This window comes from Drosophila elegans, unplaced genomic scaffold (genome assembly GCF_018152505.1).
Source record: "Drosophila elegans isolate 14027-0461.03 unplaced genomic scaffold, ASM1815250v1 contig_773, whole genome shotgun sequence".
In the NCBI taxonomy this organism is placed as follows: Eukaryota; Metazoa; Arthropoda; class Insecta; order Diptera; family Drosophilidae; genus Drosophila; species Drosophila elegans.
Window position 1 is genome coordinate 273,739 of NW_024546126.1, and position 24,563 is coordinate 298,301.

General features: G+C 40.8%; 1 protein-coding gene across 1 annotated transcript; it reads right to left on the reverse strand.

Annotated features, from left to right (window-relative positions):
- Nucleotides 1-17,523: 17,523 nt before the first annotated feature.
- Nucleotides 17,524-18,035, reverse strand: LOC121467819. The gene is made up of 3 exons (XM_041710125.1): nt 17,924-18,035; nt 17,713-17,886; nt 17,524-17,634 (listed from the first exon to the last, which is right to left on the reverse strand). The coding sequence occupies exons 1-3, from the start codon at nt 18,023-18,025 to the stop codon at nt 17,524-17,526; spliced, it is 387 nt and encodes a 128-aa protein (XP_041566059.1). The 5' UTR covers nt 18,026-18,035.
- Nucleotides 18,036-24,563: the final 6,528 nt, after the last annotated feature.

The window sequence follows — 24,563 nt, forward strand, 5'->3', positions numbered from 1 at the left end:
ATGCACTTACGGGCGTATGGAAATAAATATAATATAAAATAAATACCCAACGGCTTTATAATTGTCGCCCAACTCAACGATACTCACGCGATCCAAGTGCAAGAAATTGCAAGTGAAAATAAAAAGTAAAATCAACGACACATGCGATCCAGTGCAATAGATGCAAGTGAAAATATAAAGTGCGGTCAAGAACTGGCACTAAAAAAATAAATACGCAAATCAAACCGTAATATTTAACTATTAACAAAGTGAGGGAAAACTGGAAAAAATTGCTCTTAACCAGTGAAAACAAACCGTCTGCAACGGGAAGTTCAAGAAATTACTCCCTAAGAGGACAACAGCAGCGGCAGCGATAACGGCAGCAACAGTGACAACAGCAGCGCCAGCGGCGGCAGCGACAACAGCAGCGACAGCGGCGGCAGCGACAACACCAGCGGCAGCGACAACGACTGCGGTAGTACCAGTGGCGGCAAAAGCCGTCGACAAAACATAGAACTCGAAGACGAAATAAATATAAGAACATGTGAGTAGGTTTTTTGTCCTAAGTGTTCGCTAATGCAAATATTTCAAAAATAAATCTCATTGACACTTAAAAACGAATAAAATTCAAATTTTCATATAATAAAATAAACCAGTTATATTTTTTGGAGAATTTTTAGTAAGAAAAAATTATATTTTTGATGCCTGATTTCCGTCACAAAAAAATACAAAACATTTTTTTAATAAAACGTTCTTTTTGATATTTAAATTTTGTTGCAAAAAATAATAGGTGCAAAAATATTTTTTTAACAAACCCTTGATTAAATTTTGTGGAACCCACGATATTTTTTTTCTGACTCATGTATAGAAATAGCGACAACGTCTCATCGGACGAAGAAGTTCTAGAAGAATACAAAAAAACTTTTGAAGACAAGAGTAGAAAGGCAGAAGTCAGAACAGAATCAATCTGAAAGAGATTGTCACCCATCGACCAGCAGGGTACCACACATCCGAGACAGTGTTCTTGACTTTAAAAACGCACGAACCCAGAACACAGAAGAAATGCTGGCTGAACAAATTGCGAGCATGGAAGCTGCCATAGCCTGCGCGCTCCAAAGGCAACAAGAGTTATTCGATGAAAAATTAGCCAAACTTATGGGGGAGTTATGCTCATTAAAGGATAAAACTCCGAAAATTCAGACTTTTCTGGAAATAGAAATATAACCGGGAAAAGAATATAACGAACCCCTGGACATGGTAAAATCTGTCCCGGAGTTCGACGGAAAGCAAGAAAACTATGTTTCCTGGAGGCAGGCTGCTACTGCAGCATATAGGGTATTTGAGCCATACAAAGGCAGCAGCCGACATTACCAGGCTGTAGGAATACTTAAAAATAAGGTACGGGGCGCGGCAGCGGCTGTATTAGCCTCGTTTAACACAGTGTTTAACTTTCATGCCATACTGGCAAGGTTGGATTTTACGTATGCGGACAAAACTCCAGCACACGTAATTAAACAAGAGTTAAGTCTATCAAGACAGGGAGAACTTCCCCTTCTTAAATACTATGACGAGATCGAACGGAAGCTAACGCTTCTTACCAACAAAACAATCATGACTCACGACGCCACCGCGGCGGCAGTCCTAAATGAACAGCACAGAGATGACGCTTTACATGCGTTCATATCTGGCTTAAAAAAGTTATTGAAAATAGCCGTTTTTCCGGCGCAACCAAGAGACTTACCATCAGCCTTGGCATTAGCTCAAGAAGCTGAGGCAAGTAATGACAGAAGCGCTTTCGCAGCCACCTTCGCCCGCCACAGCGAGGAAAAGATATTTAGGCCGAGCAACCAGCGACAAACGGGGTGGAAAAACTATGAACAGAACCAAAGCCAGGGGGCGATAAAAAAGAACCCTCACTTTGTCAGGACCCAAAAGGGAGCAACTAATCAGAGCGGTTCTTTTAAACAAAAACCATATAATAGCGCAGGTCCAAGCCAACCAGCACTAGAACCTCCTCCAGGTTCAAGCAGCCCACGGCGTGGCAAATGGGGTCGACACGATCCCAACGAAAAATAAACTTCATGCCGTAAGAAAAAACCGACGATGAGAAATATGACTTCGTTGGGCAAGCAAGCACCACGGAGGTAGAGGACGAGTTAGCTGGAGAAGACTCCTAAAATTTTTTAGAATAAAATCCTTGCTTCCTTACATTACACGTACGGTAGCAGGAAAAGAAATAAAACTATTAATCGACACAGGCACCTCTAAAAATTACATTACTCCACTCCCGGGGCTGAAAGGCATCGTGGCAGCTGATAAACCCTTCACAGTAAAGTCGATCCATGGCTTTACTAAAATAAATAAAAAATGTCTAGTTTTAGTGTTCAACGTAAAAACACCCTTTTTCATTCTTAACGACCTTAAGGATTTTAACGGCATTATCGGACTCGACTTACTTAAACAAGTGAATGCGAAGCTCGATTTTACTAAAAATGTTCTGCACACTAGCAATGGAACTGAAAAGATCCAGTTTGCTAAAGCGGAAAACGTTAACTTCATAAAAATCGATGACGAGGACGTTCCTCTGGCAATTAAAGCCACCTTCGATAAAATGATTGTAAAAAATCATAAAGCCTTCGCCGATCCGGACGAAGCGCTGCCTTTCAACATAAACACATTGGCAACGATTAAAACAGATGGGGAACCGGTATACTCTAAGTCATACCCGCACCCCATGGGTGTAACCGAATTCGTCAATGCAGAGGTTAAACAACTTCTTGCGGACGGCGTAATAAGGCCATCCAAGTCCCCATATAATAACCCTACCCGGGTTGTGGACAAAAAAGGAACTGACCAAAATGGGGTTAAAAAGAAGCGATTGGTTATCGACTTTAGAAAAACTCAACCAAAAAACCGTAGACGATAGATACCCTATCCCTACCATCTCGACAATACTGTCGAATATGGGCGAGTCGAAATTTTTTACGACACTCCACCTCAAGTCAGGCTTTTATCAGATAGAGCTGGCAGAAAAGGACAGGGAAAAGACAGCCTTTTCAATCAACAACGGCAAATACGAACTCTGTAGACTGCCATTTGGACTTAAAAATGCCCCGAGCATTTTCCAGAGGGCCATCGACGATGTCCTCCGGGAAGGAATTTCAAAGATATGCTATGTGTATGTCGATGACGTTATAATATTTTCCAAAACAAAAGAGGACCATGTTAGGGACGTGGATTGGGCCTTAACGAAACTCTTAGAGGCGGGCATGAGAGTGTCCCAAGAAAAGTCAAAGTTCTTCAAAAAAAGCGTCGAATACTTGGGATTCATAGTGTCTCAAACAGGGCTACGAACTTCACCTGAGAAGATCAAAGCAATAAAACAATTCCCCCCGCCTAGAACGTTATACGAACTCAGATCTTTCCTGGGACTAGCAAGCTATTATAGGTGCTTCATAAAAAAAAAAGACCCTTAACGAATATCCTAAAGGGAGAAAATGGTAAAATTAGCAAATATCAGTCGAGAAAAGTCGACATAGATATGACCAAGGAACAGAGAGAAACATTTGACAGGCTGAGAGAGATCCTGGCATCAGAGGACGTTCTGCTATCCTACCCGGACTTCAAAAAGCCATTTGACTTGACGACTGATGCGTCAGGCTCTGGATTGGGAGCAGTACTATCACAAGATGGCCGCCCCATCACAATGATATCACGAGTGCTGCGGGACAACGAAAAAAATTATGCAACCAACGAGCGAGAGCTCCTCGCTATAGTTTGGGCACTGAAAAACCTCCGGAATTACTTGTACGGAGTGAAAGCCTTGCAGATCTTTACCGACCACCAGCCACTTACCTTTGCCGTCTCGGACAAAAACCCTAACGCGAAACTAAAACGCTGGAAGGGGATTATCGACGATCACGGCGCGAAATTAGTTTATAAACCTGGCAAAGAAAACCTTGTGGCAGACGCGCTGTCTCGCCAGAACATAAACGTCTTAGAAGACGAAATAGAATCAGACGTAGCAACCATTCACAGCGAACAATCACTGACATACACCATAGACACGACGGACAACCCAGTAAACTGTTTCCGGAACCAAATAGTTATTGAGGAAGGAAACAGCTCCTCTGTTGACACATTCATCTTGTTTAAAAGCAAGGTGCGACACGTAATAAAAATTTCTAGCCGAGAAAATCTGCTTAACATTTTACAAGACTTAGTTAATGTTGTGGTGGTAAACGCAATATATTGCTCCCTTCCGATCTTGGCATTTATTCAACATCGACTAGTCGAACTGTTCCCCAGCACGTCATTCAAATATACGAAAAGCTTCGTGCAGGACATAACGGATACAACTGAGCAGAGGGAAATTGTCATAGCAGAACACAACAGGGCTCACCGAGCAGCACAAGAAAATGTAAAGCAAATCTTGAGGAACTATTTTTTTCCGAAAATGCTTCGGAAACAACTTTGAATTGCAAGACCTGTTCAATGGCAAAATACAAACGCCATCCATCTAAGCAAGTGGTAGCAGAAACACCGATACCTTCTTTTGTGGGTGAAATTCTCCACATCGCATTTTTTCAACAGATGGAACCCTTTTTCTAACATGCATCGATAAATTTTCAAAATTCCCCACGGTGCAGGCTATCGCATCGAGGGCCATAGAGGACGTAAAATCCCCTATACTGCACATAATAAATTTCTTCCCAAAAATCAAAACAATTTATTGTGATAACGAAAGGTCGTTCAACTCCAAAACAATTAAATCGATACTCATGAATCATTTCAATATCACCATCGCCAACGCCCCGCCCCTACATAGCACCTCAAACGGTCAAGTAGAAAGGTTTCATAGTACTCTGACAGAAATAGCCAGATGCTTGAAAATAGAGGGCAACTTAAGCGATACGACCGAACTAATTCTTTTGGCAACCAACAAATACAACAATTCTATCCACTCAGTAACCAACAAAAAACCCATAGAGATTGTTCACTCAAAACCCGCGGATTTCGAAAGCAGAATTAGTAAGAGAATCCAACAGGCTCAAGAAAAATCCCTTGACCAGGTAAACAAAGATAGGACCCAAAAGGGCTATCGAGCTGGTGAAAAAGTTTTCTTAAAGGCAAACAAACGCATAGGAAACAAGCTCTCGCCACTATGTTCGGAAAAAAAACATTGAAGCAGACCTGGGGACCACGGTCCAAATTGAGGGGAGGGTGGTCCACAAGGACAATCTACGCTAACCATCTTCGCGAGATTACTGAACCCCTTTTTCTATTATTTTTATATTTTTCTAGGTTATGAAAATTCGTTTTAGTTTTTGTACTTACGGCTGTCAAGACGGACGCGACAGTAAAACTTAATGACTACACGAACGCAGACTACATCCCGATAGAAGACAACGAAATTGTCATCTGGGAGTCCTACGGATACCTACAGCACTCAACGAACGTGACGACTTATGAAGACTACGCCGACCAGACGGAAACAATGACGAAGACATTTACAGACGATCACAGGACACCAGTCATAATGACGGACCTTACAAGTATTCGCAAGTTGGTGACTACCTTAAAAATCCACCATAGAGCCGCTAGGAGTATTAACTTACTCGGGACAGCACTAAAAGTTATTTCCGGCACACCCGACTTTAACGATTGGGAGCAAATAAAATTCAATCAAGAACAATTAATTAGAACAGATGAAGGACAAACAGAATTAAATATCAAATTTCAGAAACGTCTAAATGAACTCACAAACTCAATGAATCAAATCCATAAATTCGAAACAGACAAAGAAACCCACCTTTTGGAAATTATTCTAGAAAAAAATAGAATTGTAATCACAGATCTAGAAAACATTTTAATGGGCTTAACCCTGGCAAAATTAAATATCGTAAGTCCAGCAATTTTGGATAGTTCCGATATTGGCGAATTCAAGGACAGACAGCTAATTGACGTTAGTTTGATAGAATTATTAGAGGTATCTAGCATTAGTGTTTTTCAAAATTCCGAAGTTCTACATTTTCTCATTAAACTCCCTAGCCCTAAATTAATATGTAAGAAGATAACAGTCTATCCAGTTCAGCACCAGAAAAAAATCCTGGACTTTGAAGATGGGAACCTTGTCGCCGAATGCCCAGCGCGAAACCTTAACATCGGTCATTGCAAAACGACGGTCGGCGCCACCTTCTGCAGGGAGCTGCAAAATGGCACCTGCGCACAGCAAATTGTTTCTGGGGCTATTGCGCACTGCCCCACACTCCCAGGTCACCTGGATCAGTTTACCATTGTGGATCATGGCACCCTCATCGTGAACGATGCCAACGTGACCATAACCGATAACCAAGGGCGAGAGACAAAAATATCCGGAACCTACCTGGTAACCTATTCTGACAAGGTAGCCAACGGAACTTGGTTCGTAAATTAATTGGGAAGTTCAATGAGAAAACCTGCTGTGTCGCCCATGGCCATAGTCAACATCACGGCCCACCAGAACCGGCTGAGTCTCCAATTTCTTCACGAGCTGAGTCTGAGCAATCTCCACCACATCAAGACCCTCAGAGAAGAACTTACACTGGGGTCCTTCCTCAGCAACTCCTTTGCCCTACTTGCTACCTTCTTCCTGTGTTCCACCATTTGGCTCGGCTATCGCTATCTAAGGGCCAGAAGTCACACCAAACCAAGAACTGACAACGATGTGGAACGAGCGGGTCCCCGGGACGTCGACCACTTGAAGGGGGGAGAAGTTAACACAGGCAGTGTCCAAGAGAAGAAACTGCCGAGTTGCAGACCATATCCGGTGGCCTGAACGCGCAGCGAAGAAACCGCTGACCGCGCGTTCCGGGTGCAAATACCCGGAGTCAGAACAGAGCACTCGCGGAGGGGTCATCGCCACGGGCAGGGACAAAACGCTGACCTGGCACCTTGGCGACTGCGCTGCAGTCAGGCAAAGGTCTCAAGCTGCTGTTGGATAGGTTCTTTAGTTAAGTCAAAAGTTGTACTCCAGAGAACTAACTCTGTATAAAATACCTATGCCCTTACGGGCGTATGGAAATAAATAAAATATAAAATAAATACCCAACGGTTTTATAATTTGCACATGCACCAAAAATATATATCAGATCTCGTAAAAATTAGTCTCATTTGTGGTTGCCATCAAAAAAAACCAGGGAAAGACGGCCTAGTAAAGTTACAAATTATTATTTTCTCAGCTAAAAAACTTCAAACTAAATATTTTCCCACAAAAAAATAGGTGACTCCATCTGTCGAATTGCATTGCCAACACTAAGATAAGAGCGTCCAGCACCCCTGCCCCTTGCTAACAGTTCTATGAATCTGTCTTCCTACATCAGCAATCACCACGGCCCTATCTAATCCAGCAGCAGCAGAGCGGCGGCAGTAGACTTAAAATCGTTATATACCCTTGTAGCTATTGCGAAGATTTAATATTATTTAAAACATCTAAATTTCGATCATATGCATGTATGTTTAAAAACATTGAAGTTATGACGATTTTAAGCTCAATTATTCGATCGTTTCTACGGCAGAAATTTGAAATCGTTTTCCATTTTTTATAAAATTTTTAAATACATTTTTTCATTTATTACTTTAATTGAATGAAATTTTAATCGTTATTCTGACATATTAAGCTAGTATTATATCTTGAAGAACAAAAAAATTAAGAAACAACAAAGTTATAATTTTTTTCGAATATTTTTTCGATTGTTCCTATATACTATTATCTTCCGATTTTATAACTCCTTCCTTTTTATAATTTTCGCGAACTCGACGTTTATACGAACGGACAGACTGACAGACAGACGGATATGACTAGATCGACTCGGCTAAATTTTTACAACTGGTAATTCAATGTGTGTTTTTATCCATTTTTATCTATTTCCCCCTATTTGTGTCTATTGCAGGATAGGTATGCTGTGGAATAGTAAGACTGCAACGAACGACATTAACTTTTTATCATCACAAATTTTTACTATGTTCATATGAGTATATCGGTCTTAAGAGAGTCCCTTTTTGTGGATTTTTGGTAATCCGTATATCCGTGGTGGTAGTGCTGTTGTTGTGACTAACTTATTTCTTTCAGTCTATTAAAAAATTGTTCACTAACTCATTTATTTATAGTATGAAGTCTCGAAGTGGAATTCTATGTATGATTGTTCCAATGGGAGCTATTAAGAAATTAAAACCGTAGTTCTGAAATATTTAATCGTTGTTATAAATTAAAGGATATTAAAAAAAAATTAAACAACAAAAGACATGCCATTTTTCATAAATTTTTTTTCGATTGTTTCTATGAAGCTATGTAATCGAATCGGCTAGATCCGACTTATTAACTACCTGCAACAGAAGACAGCTTCTGGTAAAGTTTTTATGTAGATAGCTTTAAAACTGATAGACTCCTTTGCGTAGAAACGGACGAACGGATAATCTGTTGAGTATAATTTTCCAACTGACTTTACTGGCGTTATTGAACTTTTCCTCTGCATAGAGCATTAGTCGAGCGCAGCGGCTGCATGTGCAAATACAAATTTAGGAAGAGCTTAGCATAAAGTTCTGATCTTAACATACAGTGTTTACATTCTTTTAGAAATGGCTTAACACCGCCTACATAGAAAGTCTCCAAAATAGTGGAGCGAGTCGATGAATGGCTCGTTTTACATGACCGTTTTTCGTATTAACCTCTGCCATTCGAGCCTTGCTATCCGAACCCGGAAATATTTTAGTAATGACGTCTAGTAACGGCTACTATTGGCCTAGTGTTCAATACAGTTGCACTTCGACGACGATTGTGTCGCGCTCATCCTTGCTCAACAAACCGCTGCCGATTGCCCGAATGAGAAAATGCTTGTTTGCCTTCACTGCTGATTTCCACAAAGACTGCGATATACATTTTCACAGGTGCCTTGTCACGCAAATTCAGCGAAACCTTAATTGGACCACGAAAGTCCACACCACTGACTTCGAATGGAAATTGTCCGTTTAGTCGATCAGCGGGTAGATTTCCCATGACTTGGGATAGCAATCGAGGTTTATATCTGAAGCAATGCGTACATTGCATGACGATCCAAATTTGTTGCTGAAGTAAGCCGACAAGTATGCGTGGGCCTGCGTGGTGGTTGGTCCTGTGCAGAATAGTTTAGCAAATTTACCGACACGTAGAAGAGGAAAAATTCGTTGTGCATCTTGATGTTTCCAAATTAACGGAGTTAGCTTCTGTAAGGATTGTTTAAGTATTTCCGATTTTTCTATCTTGCGAAATTCTTCAGCAAATTCGAATTGCTTTATGCGGTGTATTATCGTCAGAAATGCATGTCTCAATTCTTGGGTCGTGACAACAACTGATGTATACTGCTCTTTGACATCAAACGAACCGTAGTATGTACCCGACAATTCTCAAGGTTTTTAGATCTTGATATCTTGATATCTTGACTGAGTTTCAAGTAGAGCAAGAATCTCATCGGGTTGATGACTAAGTGCTTTTAAGACCGCAACCGAGGAACGTTCTTCTAGTTTTTTTTTCAACCTCTGAAAGCGTAAAATGTGGATTTAGAGGCCGAAGTTCCATTTTTTTTACTTAGAAATAAATAAAATACAAACAGCAGCGAAATGCCCTTGCTGAAGCGTCTGCGAATCCATGAATATGGATAGACCTCTTTTCAGTAACTCCAATATGTCATGGTATAGACACTTTATCCAATTCAAGGAAACACAAGTTTCGGTCAAACGAAGTGTAAATAAGTCCAGGAACCGCTCGTCTGTTTCTATTTAATAGATTTAACACTTTTATATGATTTAAACCGTTTATTTTATGCCTTTATCACAATTTTTAAAACTTTTTTTGCGCTTGTCGTCTGGCTTGTCCTAAAGCTTGACAAAAAGTGAAGTCAGTTTAAAGAAGTGGCAACCTTCTAACAAGAACGATATATAAAAAATAAAAGGGATCACACTTTTAAAACAATTCCTTGATTTTTTAATAAAAACAATGTCAACATCCTCCTCCCAAATTCGAGTTTACAATTGTGTTTCATATCTAGCTTAATTAATTTTACAGTACATAACATCTACAATTTGTACATGCCCATCTTTTGATGGAAATGTTTTAACAACTATACCTATTCGGAATGCATCATCTGACCATTCTCGTCGTTCTGACCATAATACGATACGCATTGGAATTTGTTAATTCTTGTACTTTCTCCCAGGTGCTGAGCTACAAACGTTTTGAATCTTTTGCTGCTGGTTTTCAGCCAATACAAAACAATTTCTGTGCACAAAAAAGTGGAGTCTATTCTGAGATTCAGTGTTTCTTTAAAAGCTTTGATAAGCCAGGCTCCTATCAAGGATCCTTATAGTTCCAGTTTTGGGATTGTCATTGACTTGAGTGGGGCTACACGCGACTTAGCTGCTATCAGAATGCTCTTAAGTTGGTTTTTACAATCGAAGCGCATTTGTGCGAACGTTGCGTATGCGTAAATTCAGGCGTCGCAAAATACATGTAATTGAATATTACATTGGTTTATGGGAAAAGTAGTCATCTGTCGGGGTGTTCAGTCAACTCGGTGGCGATTTATTTTTTCAAAACAATGTAACAATTAGTACCTAAGATCTCTGAAAGTCGAACTTGCGCTCTTGTATTAGAAAGAGCTTTCGATCATTCGCACTCTCGAGAACCACTATTGTAACTTGAGCTCCGGTTGGACATTTGTGCCATAAAATTGGACACTTTGAGGAGTTAATATCTTTGGCCATTTTCGTCGGACCCATTTCGTTGGTGCGTTGGACATTTCGTTGGAGCCGTTGGACATTTTGGTTGGAGCCGATTTCTGGACGCCGCTCAATTAAATTTGGATTAAATGCCCTCATCGCAAAAAATGGTTTGAGAGTGAGAATGCCCTGTTACAAAAATAGTTGGCATCAAACAAATAAGGTAAAAACCTAATAAAATATATATTACTGCTTGTCTACGACCGATCTAGTTTTTAAAAATTTCTCTTTCTAACGATAAATTTAAGCTTTTGGGTAATATCGGATCTGGTCCATGATCGTCATTTTTATATTCTTTTTTTTTGTAAAATCACACACGTACGAATTTTTGAAAACCCTACGACAAAATAAAAAACTGGAGAGTTATTCGAAAGTTCCCTAAACACAGTATTTCTTTTCATTTGTGTATTTCTCATCATCCAAGGAAACCACCACTTAAATACATTTTTGGTCCTTCGAGCCGGATTTTCCAGGTAAGTAAATACACACAAACAGTGCCATCCGTATCCTATATACATATCATTGTACTAATCCTCATTTCACATTTTGTATATATACATACATACTGTGTACGTGCATAATTGGATTCCATATTTATGAAGTTGCTTAATAAATAAATTACACATTCACATCAAAATACATTTGAACATATACATATACACACATTCAGTGCCATCCCTATCCATATGTACATATCATTGTACTTAATTTCCTGAAGTATTATAAACATTGAACCACATACACATGTATACATGTGCGAAATTGCTTAACAAATAAATTACACATTTCAACATATGTACATTTGTTTATATATATAAATTTCATTTCCAGTCGTTCCTTAGTTCCACAGAGCATCCGTTAAGGTAGCGCCGAACTGGAAATACCATATTCACATTTTATGGATGTTTATAATATAAACATCATATAACTCCACCATTTTAAATTGGAACTGATGGGTATAACGAATATATAGTCAATTCGACAATGATATTTTCCTCTACAGTGTTTTCATTGTCGGGGATATTAGTTTCTGGTTGTGTTTCAAAGTGAATTTGCCGTGGTTTGAATATTACGAATTTTCTGTATTTATTAGAAGCATGGTAATTAAATATAAAAATGCGATTATGATCAATATTAATGTAATTGGTGATTGAGTTTGTTTAATTTAAATAAAAGGATTTCATATGTTAATATTATCGAATGAGAGTTCCGAATCATTTGATATAATATATTCGGAAATTAAGAAGTTAGTATATTTTCGTGCAGGGATGTATTCCAATATCTTATTTTCTACATTAGTGTAGTATTTATTATTAATATTATTAAAGGTTATTAAATGATTGTCATTAACTGTATTTTCTCCGTTTATAAAAATGGATCCTTCTTGGATTACATCTACATTTTTATTTTTTTCTCTTATTTTATTACATAAAGATTTTTCTCCATTTAGTAATCTGGTAAAACAAGAATCTTCTGGGCTTAATGTGCAATAGTTGCTAAATAATTCCGTCTTAAAATTAGACATTACATAAAACTTATTTTTACATATTGCGACATTATTATTGATTAACAATTTTCCATTACTTGAGAAATGGATCTTGAGTTGTAAACTTCACAACGATCGATAATTATAGGGTATTTAATGTATATAATAATAAGATTTTGGTGCAAAGCGATTTTAAATTCTGATATATTCCATAGATCAGTAATAATAACAGGTTTTTGTTCATGTTTATAAATTTCTTGTATGTCATCATTGTTTAGAATTTTTGTGTTAAAAAAAACATATAATTTGCTAATGTAATTGTGTTCATTAAATTTATAAGATCGTAAGTCAGCGAACGAAGGCGGTGTTTTCTGATTGGAATTTCTTTATCTTTAAAGGCGGTTTTAAAGTTACCAGATAGAGTTTTTATTTCCTTAAATATTTTGGAATTAATAACGAATTGATCGTTATTGTTTTTTATCAAATCATCAATTTTATTTTGAACTTTTATGAAATCATCATGATCTGTTGTTTCTGCTATCCATTTCCAAATTGTGCCTAATTCATTAATGCCTCTTTTTGATCTAGTGGGTATTATTTGAGAAATAAGTATTTTGATAATTTTTAAATCGTGGAGTATTTCCCATTGTGAATTCTGAACGTTATGACTGTTTAAAAATTCTGTTTCAAGAGTAATAAAATCTTTATAAAATCTAAAATTAGTTATATGAAATAAATTTGCGTATGATTCATAAATGAGGACTTCTTTGGTATTCTTATAAAGAAAGAAATCATGGCTTGTGTAATTTCGGAGTCGGTTGTAGCTACCAGCAATAATAAGTACATTATTGAATTCATTATCTGGAATTTATGATAAGTCAATTTGTTTAAAATTTAATATTATCTTTATGAGTCGTACTCTTTCTGTTAATAATATTAACTTTATTAGGATGATTTCCCTTAACTACCTGTTTTTTATATATACAATTAAGCTTATTTCTTTCCCCGTGTTTCTTTTCGTAAATTACTTCTCCTACGTGATAGTCCTTTTTTTCTGTCTTTATTATGAAAATCTAACATCTTATCCTGTGCTTGCTTTAACAATTGGGGAGTTTTATCGTGTTTGATTTTATAAAATAATATATCATACGGTCGTTGATTGGTTATAGAGTGAATTGATAAGTTGTATTTTTGAGCTGCTCTAATTACTATTTCGGAATAATCAACTAAGTTAAGTTAATCTTTAATGCAACGTGCAATTTCTGTTAAAGTAGAGTGTGACCTTTCAATTTGTCCGTTGGAAGTACCATGTCGAGGATCATAAGCATAAAATAAAGATATCCCGTTTCTTTCCCGTTTGTACAAAAGATTTAAATTGGATGAAGAAAAACTTGGGTCGTTATCTATCATAAGGTTTTGGCTAATGGGAATTGTTGCAGAATCTCTGAAACTTTGTTTTCTATATTTAATTTATTTGGGATTTCTTTTACAACTACAAATTTTGAATATGAATCTATACAAGTGATGAATATAAGATTTTGGGCGTAATAAATGTCAATATGCAAACTTTCACCTTCTCTATCCGGAATAGGTGCTTGACCGATAGGAATTTGCACTGGATGTCCGTTATATTTGTTCTGATTGCAGATTGTGCAATTCTTAACAAACTCCTTTAGTTTTTGATATAAGTTAGGCCAATAATATAGCCGGTTAATTTGTTTATAATTTTCATCAAGCCCTCTGTGTGCTCGACAATGCGTTTCTGTTATTATAAGCGATCTGTCTTCAGCGTTTTCTACATCTTGGACAAATATTCTAGTAAATAAAAATTTATTTATAAAATTATCCTTAAGTGGTTTTTGAATTATATAAAGGTCTTCTAAGCTACAATGAATTCCGATTGTTATATAAGGTGGAATGTATTCCTTTAAGATAGTTATTAAATTTTCCGGAGTGTCTATAATATGTCTAGTATTTCCGAACACATTAATCGACTCATGTATTGTATACCTCCCCGTTGCTATTAGCAATTGTTGCTTAAACTGGTTTAAGGGTTTTCGGGTTTCTTGAATAACATTCTCAAAACTACTCTCTGCTGAATGCTGTATTTTTTGATCTGAGACCGACTCGATACTTTCTGTTAAGTTATTAATTTGTATCCTAGATAATGCATCAGCAACAACATTTGTTGCTCCTGGCTTATAAATAATTTTTGGAGAATAACTTTCAATGAATGAATACCATCTTTTCATTTCGATATTAGGTTTCTTTTGAGAAATTGAAAATGAAAAAGGTTAATAATCTGTGTAAATTTCAATGTTGGTAACTCCATATAAATAATTTCGTAAATTTTTAAAAGCCCAAACTATAGCTAAAAGTTCCTTCCTATTAGTAGCATATAATTGTTCAGTTTTTGTGAGAGTTTTTCATATAAAAGTAATTGGTTTTCCTTCCTGAGAAAGAACCGCACCAATAGCCAAATCTGACGCATCGGTTGTTAAAGTAAATTTTGTATTATAATCGGGTTTAACTAACTCTACTTGTGCGATTAAATTATTTTTGAGCTCGTTGAAAGCGCTTACAGCTGGCTCATCCAAATGTATAGAAGTTTTACGGGATGCCTTTTTTAATACTTTGCCATTTTAGCCTTCTAAATATATCGTTAACGGTTTAGCAATTTTAACGTAATTTTGAAAAAATGTTCTGTAGTATCCCGTAAGGCCTAGGAAGCTTCTAAGCTCTCGAATATTTTTAGGGATTGGATATTTTACGATTGTGGAAATTTTTTTCGGGATCGGTTTTAATCACATTGTGAAAAACAACGTAACCGAGAAAGTTTGTTTCAAATTTGAAGAACTTTGATTTTTCAATCGAAATTTTTATATTTGCGTTCATCAAAATTTTATAAATTAAAAATTATAACAATTAAATTTTTATAATGCTGTTCAATTGTTTTTGAGAAAATAATAATGTCATCCATATAGACATAACACGTTTTTCCAACTTGTTCTCTTAAAATATCATCCATCGCTCTTTGGAATATTCTAGGGGCGTTTGTTAACCCAAATGGCATTCTCAGGAATTCGTATGTTCCATTATTTTTTGAGAATGTCTGTTTCATTCATGAGAATTTGGTGGAATCCTGATTCCAAATCAATTGTGGAAAAGTATTTAGCCTTCCCGAGGTTTGACAAAATTACGGAAGGATCCTGCATTGGATATCTATCCGGTATGGTGTTTTCGTTAAGTTTCTTATAATCTATTACTAGTCTAAGTTTTGGAGTTCCATCTCCGTTAAAACCCTTTTTTGGTACGACTAATACCGGGGAATTATAAGGGCTTCTGCTTGGCCTTATAATTTCTTCTTGAAGCATTCTGGCGATTTCAGAATTTGCAAAATCTGAAGCTGATAGAGCATAAGGATAATGCTTACTATAAAATAGCAGTTTCCGTATTTATTTCACCGAGTATGTCAGTCCTATTGTTAATAATATTTAATATTTTGTTGTCCAAATCTTTTCTTTGATATGACGATGAATTCTGTATATTGTTAATTTTTTGGTTGTCGGATACTTCTACGACGGCGTGTTCAGGATTTTTGTATCCCAAACTTTTATTTTGGTCGGATATTTCGACGACGGCGCGTTCATGATTTTTAAATCCCAAACTTTTATTTTAGTCGGATAATTCAACGACGGCGTGTTCAGGATTTATGTTTTCCAAACTAAATGCACTTTGATTTCCCTCTTCAGATTCGGATTTGAATGGTGTTTTCTTCTGTCAAAGAATGTTGGCTTAAAATACTACCGTTATCGTAATTTAATTTTTCCTCCTTTCCATTATACTTTATTACCACTTTTGCTGTATCAATTACAGCTCCGATTTTTTTCAATAGGTTGTAGCCAACAAGTAAATCTGAGTCTAGCCCATCTAAAGTAAAAAGTAAACCGCGTATCGAAAATAGTAATCATATGATAAAACTTAATTATTGAATATCCATTCACTGTGGATACTCTTTTATATATTGATAGTTCATTTTTGTTTTTATAAATTCCTGTTTTAATATAACAAGAAGTTGCCCCTGTATCAATCAATATCTTTATTTTTTTATTTATTTTATTATCGTCTTATTATGTAAGGTAGGCCTACTCCTGAGTCTGCCCTAAAAGTGGTCCTCAATGTTGTTCAACCTCATAGTCTTGTTAGCCGGTTGGTTAACAGTTCCTGTTTGTACTCTTTTATTTTGAGGTTGTTCCTGTTGTGTGTTTTGTGTTTCAATTCTTTTAGTTTGATTCCATTTATTTTGATTGCAGTTGTTATTTTGATAATTATTATATCCTTTATTATTATTAATGTTCTGGGGTCTATTTGACCTCTGAATTGATTCATCAACATCCATTGGCTCTGGCTTATTTTGTTGTGGTCTAAAAGAGTTCCACTGATTTTGTTGGTTATTATTAAATTTTCCTGATTCCAATTATTGTTTCTATTTTGATTAAAGTTGTTATAATTATTTTTGCTTTGATTATTTGCTTGATTAAACCTTAAGTTATTAGTATTTATTTGATTATTATTATTATTGTTATATTGTCTTGGTTTGTTATTTGAGTTTTGTTGCCCATATAAGTTTGACTCATTAGTCTTGCATTGTGATGATATAAAATTGTTCGCAAATCGGGTGGATTCATTGAAGATATTACATCTGAGATATGGACGTTAAGCCCAGTTATGACCACTCGTAGTACTGTCTTTCTATGTTTTTCATTAAGTTCAGATGTAATTGGCTTATTCCTCCCACGTGTCATAATGGTTTTGTTAATCAAGAGAGTTAATTTTTTATTTACCAAATTATAAAATTCCATAATCTATAATTTGCCCTGACTTAATATACTTAAATCCTGTTCTAAAATATGTATAGGTCGCTTGTCACTAAAAACAAAATCTAGTCTTGCCATTATGGCGTCAAAATTCAATACAGTTGCATTATGAGTGAAAGCATCATGTGACGCTCAGGAGCGCACAAAGTAAATATAATATAATAACATAAGCAGTAGCTATAGATAGTCGTTAAGTAGGCAAGAAGCCGAAATAATTATAAGTTCAATACCGTAAAAAGGCAAGAAGCCGAAATAAATTTAAGTTAAACGGAAATATTCAAATTTAAATATCCGGGCGGGCGCGCCAAACAAAGGAAACGGTCACACTGACCAATAGCCACCACAAGCCACACGCGGTATGGCCATGGCTATAGGATTGTGAAACTACAGTCACACTGGCGAGGGTGGCCCATACAGATCACTCGGCGGCCGACGGCGATCGGAGAAGGTAAGGCTTACACTTTGGAGTAAGCAAACTTCTCCGGGAGTTAACTGCGGAGTCTTTTTCGGGATAGGGTCTAGTACCCCGTCCACCCAATACATTGTAGTTAGTTGTTTCCCCCTTCCCCTTCTCCCCACCCCCCCTGAAGACCGGCCGTCATCAGTGATATCCGACCTTTGGGATCCCACACCCCAAGACCGACCGTCATTAGTGACACCCGATCTTCGGGGGACTCCACCACTCGGTTCTCCGAGGCGCTCCCCGGCCGTCTGCCGAACCGATCTCACCTGGTAGACCCAAGCGGCCTCCACCCTCTTCTCGGACCTGGTAGACTCAAGCGGTCTCCACCCTCTGCTCGAAACTGGTAGCCCCAAGCGACTCCACCCTCTTCTCGAAACATGGCAGACCCAAGCGGCCTCCAAACTGTCTCATCCTCCTAGACATAAGCATAGCCAAGAGGGACGTGGCTTTTCCTTTCTCATCCACAGGGTACCCGCCGCCGCCACCGCCGCCGACGCCGCCGCCACCGGGACGACGACGGCCAACGACGACGCCGAACGACGACACGGAAGAAGACCCCGGCAACCTACGGGCGGACGAGCCCCTGCAGCACGAACTATATATATATATCCTATGTAACAAATAATTCTTAATAAACGCATACCGATTCGATTTCACTGAACCCGCTTACGTGTCCTACTCTGGGAACCGGGTCGACCTCTTACAGCAACCACTCCTGACATAAATAAATGTTGGAACGAACACCTGGACACCGTTGAGCTACCTCAGCAAAGCAGGATCGTTACATGGCGCCCGAACAGGTTAAAGTGGTTGCAAAGAGAAAGACATCGGTACAGAGTTATGTCGACGTGGGTGTACCTAGCAACTAAGGCGGATCTGATCAAGTACGCAAGAGAGTTCGGATTAGACACAACAGGAAAAGTGGAGGAGCTAAGACAGATACTGTCAGCATTCGCAAAGAACACAGACCACACGGAGACGATCAGGCAAAGACTGGGAGTACTAGCAGAGAAGCACAAGAAGGAAAAAGGAGCAACGGATCAGAGCAGCACACCAGCGGAGGAACTCAACACAATGGCGAACCAGATCGACATACGGGTCAAACAAACCAACACCCCACCATGGCGGGAATCAGAAACTCCAGACATACCGGACAGAAAGGAACAAAAGGTAGAAGTGGAAATCCTAGACCAAGTAAGGAGTTGGGGGATCCGCTACCAAGGAGCAACCAATCCCTTGAAATTCATCAGCAAGATGGAGGAATGGGCCAAAGGCTACGGCATACACAAAGATGCCCTGATCCAGACGATGCCATTCATCCTAGAAGGAGTAGCAGTGGACTGGTGGAACACCACACCGAGCCAGATAAGGACATGGGAGGACCTCACTTTTTGCCACCAAGATATCAGGAACAGTTGGAAACACAAATCACTCAACTACGGCAGCGAGAAACAGAGTTAACAAGGGAATACGCAATGAACCTGAGGAAACTAATGAGATTTACAGAGTATTCAGAAGAGACAAAGCTGGACCGGATATACAGAAACTGCAGAAGTAAAATAAAGCTCTACACGACACGGTCGGGATTTAAAACATTAACAGAATTCCTGAAGTTGGCAGAAGAAGTGGAAGAAATAGAAACTATGGAAGGAACCAACAGACCAATAACAACAGGAAACCAGAATTTGACGTCGGAAATCTGCATAAGATGGGGAGGAACAGGGCACGCCGCAAGAACCTGCACAAACCCCCCAAAACTGTTTTGCTGGGTATGCGGCAGAAATGGAACAAGAACAGCGGAATGTTGCCGAGCTGGAGCGGGAAACGCCAAGGCCTGAGCAGATAACGCTGGCAGCTTAGGACCAAAAACAAATACCAGCGACAGGTGAACAATTAAGTTGTGACGGATTCCAAATATTGGCCACGGTAAAAATCGGACCAGTAAAAGCAAAAGGAACAGTGGACACAGGAGCTTCACGGAGTGTGATCAGCAAGAGAAGATACAACGAATTGAGAAAATATGGAAAATGGAGGAAGGGAAGGACAGAAATAACATTAGCGAACGGATCAAAGCAAAGATCGGATGGAGATTTTACAACCAACATACAGTTCGCAGGAGAAGAATTCGAGTTTGACTTCCTCATCTTAAATCAGGTAACAGGAGGAATATTATTAGGAATAGACTTTCTGGCCAAAACGCGCACAAGAATCCAATGCGGCAACCTGGAATTAGATATCACCGAGGCAGAGACAACACAAGGAGAAATAGAACCCGGGCAGAGCACAGACGATACGGAGCCGACGGAGGAGGAAATCAGCAAATTTCTGGAACAACAAAGAAAACAACAACAGGAACAAATTCGACATTACAAAGAAGAAGTTCCGGAAGAGCAGTCGCAACCAGAGGGGCAACAGACAGCCCGACCGCCAGCAAGAACGGCCATGGCGACCGCTAGAGGCGAACGGATCCGGATCGCCCATGTTCCTCGCAGCCCCCTTGAGGCAGTGGCCGACAGGAGTGTCCAGGAGCAACACGGAGATCGGGTAAGGACACCGTCGCCAGACCGGGACATCCTGGAGCTACAACCGAAGGACAAGGAGGCGCAAGCGGCGGATGCAAGCCATGAGACTGAGGCGCGCCCAGACGCACAGGCACCACAAGTGGAGTGGTTCACGAACGAGATGGGGTGGATCGTACCCAGAGATGCAACGATGTCAGCCAGGGCGGTCAACGAAATTAAAGAGAGATGGAACAGAAGGAGAAAGGGAAAGCAGCAGAGTATATTAGTAAAGGACGACCGGAAGACGTGGAAGGTCATCTTTGGAAGGGGAAGACGTATCACTATAAGACACTTCGTGTCTTCTCAAGAGGGGGGGAGGTGTGACGCTCAGGAGCGCACAAACTAAATATAATATAATAACATAAGCAGTAGCTATAGATAGTCGTTAAGTAGGCAAGAAGCCGAAATAATAAGTTCAATACCGTAAAAAGGCAAGAAGCCGAAATAAATTTAAGTTAAACGGAAATATTCAAATTTAAATATCCGGGCGGGCGCGCCAAACAAAGGAAACGGTCACACTGACCAATAGCCACCACAAGCCACACGCGGTATGGCCATGGCTATAGGATTATGAAACTACAGTCACACTGGCGAGGGCCGGGAGGATATAAAAAGGGCGCCGGTGGCCCATACAGATCACTCGGCGGCCGACGGCGATCGGAGAAGGTAAGGCTTACACTTTGGAGTAAGCAAACTTCTCCGGGAGTTAACTGCGGAGTCTTTTTCGGGATAGGGTCTAGTACCCCGTCCACCCAATACATTGTAGTTAGTTGTTTCCCCCCTTCCCCTTCTCCCCACCCCCCTAAAGACCGGCCGTCATCAGTGATATCCGACCTTTGGGATCCCACACCCCAAGACCGACCGTCATTAGTGACACCCGATCTTCGGGGGACTCCACCACTCGGTTCTCCGAGGCGCTCCCCGGCCGTCTGCCGAACCGATCTCACCTGGTAGACCCAAGCGGCCTCCACCCTCTTCTCGGACCTGGTAGACCCAAGCGGCCTCCACCCTCTGCTCGAAACTGGTAGCCCCAAGCGACTCCACCCTCTTCTCGAAACATGGCAGACCCAAGCGGCCTCCAAACTGTCTCATCCTCCTAGACATAAGCATAGCCAAGAGGGACGTGGCTTTTCCTTTCTCATCCACAGGGTACCCGCGACTCCACCCTCTTCTCGAAACATGGCAGACCCAAGCGGCCTCCAAACTGTCTCATCCTCCTAGACATAAGCATAGCCAAGAGGGACGTGGCTTTTCCTTTCTCATCCACAGGGTACCCGCCGCCGCCACCGCCGCCGACGCCGCCGCCACCGGGACCACGACGGCCAACGACGACGCCGAACGACGACACGGAAGAAGACCCCGGCAACCTACGGGCGGACGAGCCCCTGCAGCACGAACTATATATATATATCCTATGTAACAAATAATTCTTAATAAACGCATACCGATTCGATTTCACTGAACCCGCTTACGTGTCCTACTCTGGGAACCGGGTCGACCTCTTACAGCAACCACTCCTGACATAAATAAATGTTGGAACGAACACCTGGACACCGTTGAGCTACCTCAGCAAAGCAGGATCGTTACATGGCGCCCGAACAGGTTAAAGTGGTTGCAAAGAGAAAGACATCGGTACAGAGTTATGTCGACGTGGGTGTACCTAGCAACTAAGGCGGATCTGATCAAGTACGCAAGAGAGTTCGGATTAGACACAACAGGAAAAGTGGAGGAGCTAAGACAGATACTGTCAGCATTCGCAAAGAACCCAGACCACACGGAGACGATCAGGCAAAGACTGGGAGTACTAGCAGAGAAGCACAAGAAGGAAAAAGGAGCAACGGATCAGAGCAGCACACCAGCGGAGGAACTCAACACAATGGCGAACCAGATCGACATACGGGTCAAACAAACCAACACCCCACCACGGCGGGAATCAGAAACTTCAGACATACCGGACAGAAAGGAACAAAAGGTAGAAGTGGAAATCCTAGACCAAGTAAGGAGTTGGGGGATCCGCTACCAAGGAGCAACCAATCCCTTGGAATTCATCAGCAAGATGGAGGAATGGGCCAAAGGCTACGGCATACACAAAGATGCCCTGATCCAGACGATGCCATTCATCCTAGAAGGAGTAGCAGTGGACTGGTGGAACACCACACCGAGCCAGATAAGGACATGGGAGGACCTCACTTTTTGCCACCAAGATATCAGAAACAGTTGGAAACACAAATCACTCAACTACGGCAGCGAGAAACAGAGTTAACAAGGGAATACGCAATGAACCTGAGGAAACTAATGAGATTTACAGAGTATTCAGAAAAGACAAAGCTGGACCGGATATACAGAAACTGCAGAAGTAAAATAAAGCTCTACACGAGACGGTCGGGATTTAAAACATTAACAGAATTCCTGAAGTTGGCAGAAGAAGTGGAAGAAATAGAAACTATGGAAGGAACCAACAGACCAATAACAACAGGAAACCAGAATTTGACGTCGGAAATCTGCATAAGATGGGGAGGAACAGGGCACGCCGCAAGAACCTGCACAAACCCCCCCAAAACTGTTTTGCTGGGTATGCGGCAGAAATGGAACAAGAACAGCGGAATGTTGCCGAGCTGGAGCGGGAAACGCCAAGGCCTGAGCAGATAACGCTGGCAGCTTAGGACCAAAAACAAATACCAGCGACAGGTGAACAATTAAGTTGTGACGGATTCCAAATATTGGCCACGGTAAAAATCGGACCAGTAAAAGCAAAAGGAACAGTGGACACAGGAGCTTCACGGAGTGTGATCAGCAAGAGAAGATACAACGAATTGAGAAAATATGGAAAATGGAGGAAGGGAAGGACAGAAATAACATTAGCGAACGGATCAAAGCAAAGATCGGATGGAGATTTTACAACCAACATACAGTTCGCAGGAGAAGAATTCGAGTTGGACTTCCTCATCTTAAATCAGGTAACAGGAGGAATATTATTAGGAATAGACTTTCTGGCCAAAACGCGCACAAGAATCCAATGCGGCAACCTGGAATTAGATATCACCGAGGCAGAGACAACACAAGGAGAAATAGAACCCGGGCAGAGCACAGACGATACGGAGCCGACGGAGGAGGAAATCAGCAAATTTCTGGAACAACAAAGAAAACAACAACAGGAACAAATTCGACATTACAAAGAAGAAGTTCCGGAAGAGCAGTCGCAACCAGAGGGGCAACAGACAGCCCGACCGCCAGCAAGAACGGCCATGGCGACCGCTAGAGGCGAACGGATCCGGATCGCCCATGTTCCTCGCAGCCCCCTTGAGGCAGTGGCCGACAGGAGTGTCCAGGAGCAACACGGAGATCGGGTAAGGACACCGTCGCCAGACCGGGACATCCTGGAGCTACACCCGAAGGACAAGGAGGCGCAAGCGGCGGATGCACAGGCAGAGGAAGCCATGAGACTGAGGCGCCATGAGACTGAGGCGCGCCCAGACGCACAGGCACCACAAGTGGAGTGGTTCACGAACGAGATGGGGTGGATCGTACCCAGAGATGCAACGATGTCAGCCAGGGCGGTCAACGAAATTAAAGAGAGATGGAACAGAAGGAGAAAGGGAAAGCAGCAGAGTATATTAGTAAAGGACGACCGGAAGACGTGGAAGGTCATCTTTGGAAGGGGAAGACGTATCACTATAAGACACTTCGTGTCTTCTCAAGAGGGGGGGAGGTGTGACGCTCAGGAGCGCACAAAGTAAATATAATATAATAACATAAGCAGTAGCTATAGATAGTCGTTAAGTAGGCAAGAAGCCGAAATAATAAGTTCAATACCGTAAAAAGGCAAGAAGCCGAAATAAATTTAAGTTAAACGGAAATATTCAAATTTAAATATCCGGGCGGGCGCGCCAAACAAAGGAAACGGTCACACTGACCAATAGCCACCACAAGCCACACGCGGTATGGCCATGGCTATAGGATTATGAAACTACAGTCACACTGGCGAGGGCCGGGAGGATATAAAAAGGGCGCCGGTGGCCCATACAGATCACTCGGCGGCCGACGGCGATCGGAGAAGGTAAGGCTTACACTTTGGAGTATGCAAACTTCTCCGGGTGTTAACTGCGGAGTCTTTTTCGGGATAGGGTCTAGTACCCCGTCCACCCAATACATTGTAGTTAGTTGTTTCCCCCTTCCCCTTCTCCCCACCCCCCTAAAGACCGGCCGTCATCAGTGATATCCGACCTTTGGGATCCCACACCCCAAGACCGACCGTCATTAGTGACACCCGATCTTCGGGGGACTCCACCACTCGGTTCTCCGAGGCACTCCCCGGCCGTCTGCCGAACCGATCTCACCTGGTAGACCCAAGCGGCCTCCACCCTCTTCTCGGACCTGGTAGACCCAAGCGGCCTCCACCCTCTGCT

Coding starts and splice junctions, on each gene's coding strand:
- LOC121467819 (XM_041710125.1), bottom strand. CDS start 18,025: ATGCTTATGTCTAGGAGGATGAGACAGTTTGGAGGCCGCTTGGGTCTG. Junction 17,887..17,923: donor CTACCAGTTTCGAGCAGAGG/GTGGAGACCGCT, acceptor TCCGAGAAGAGG/GTGGAGGCCGCTTGGGTCTA. Junction 17,635..17,712: donor ACGGCCGGTCTTCAGGGGGG/GTGGGGAGAAGG, acceptor ATCCCGAAAAAG/ACTCCGCAGTTAACTCCCGG.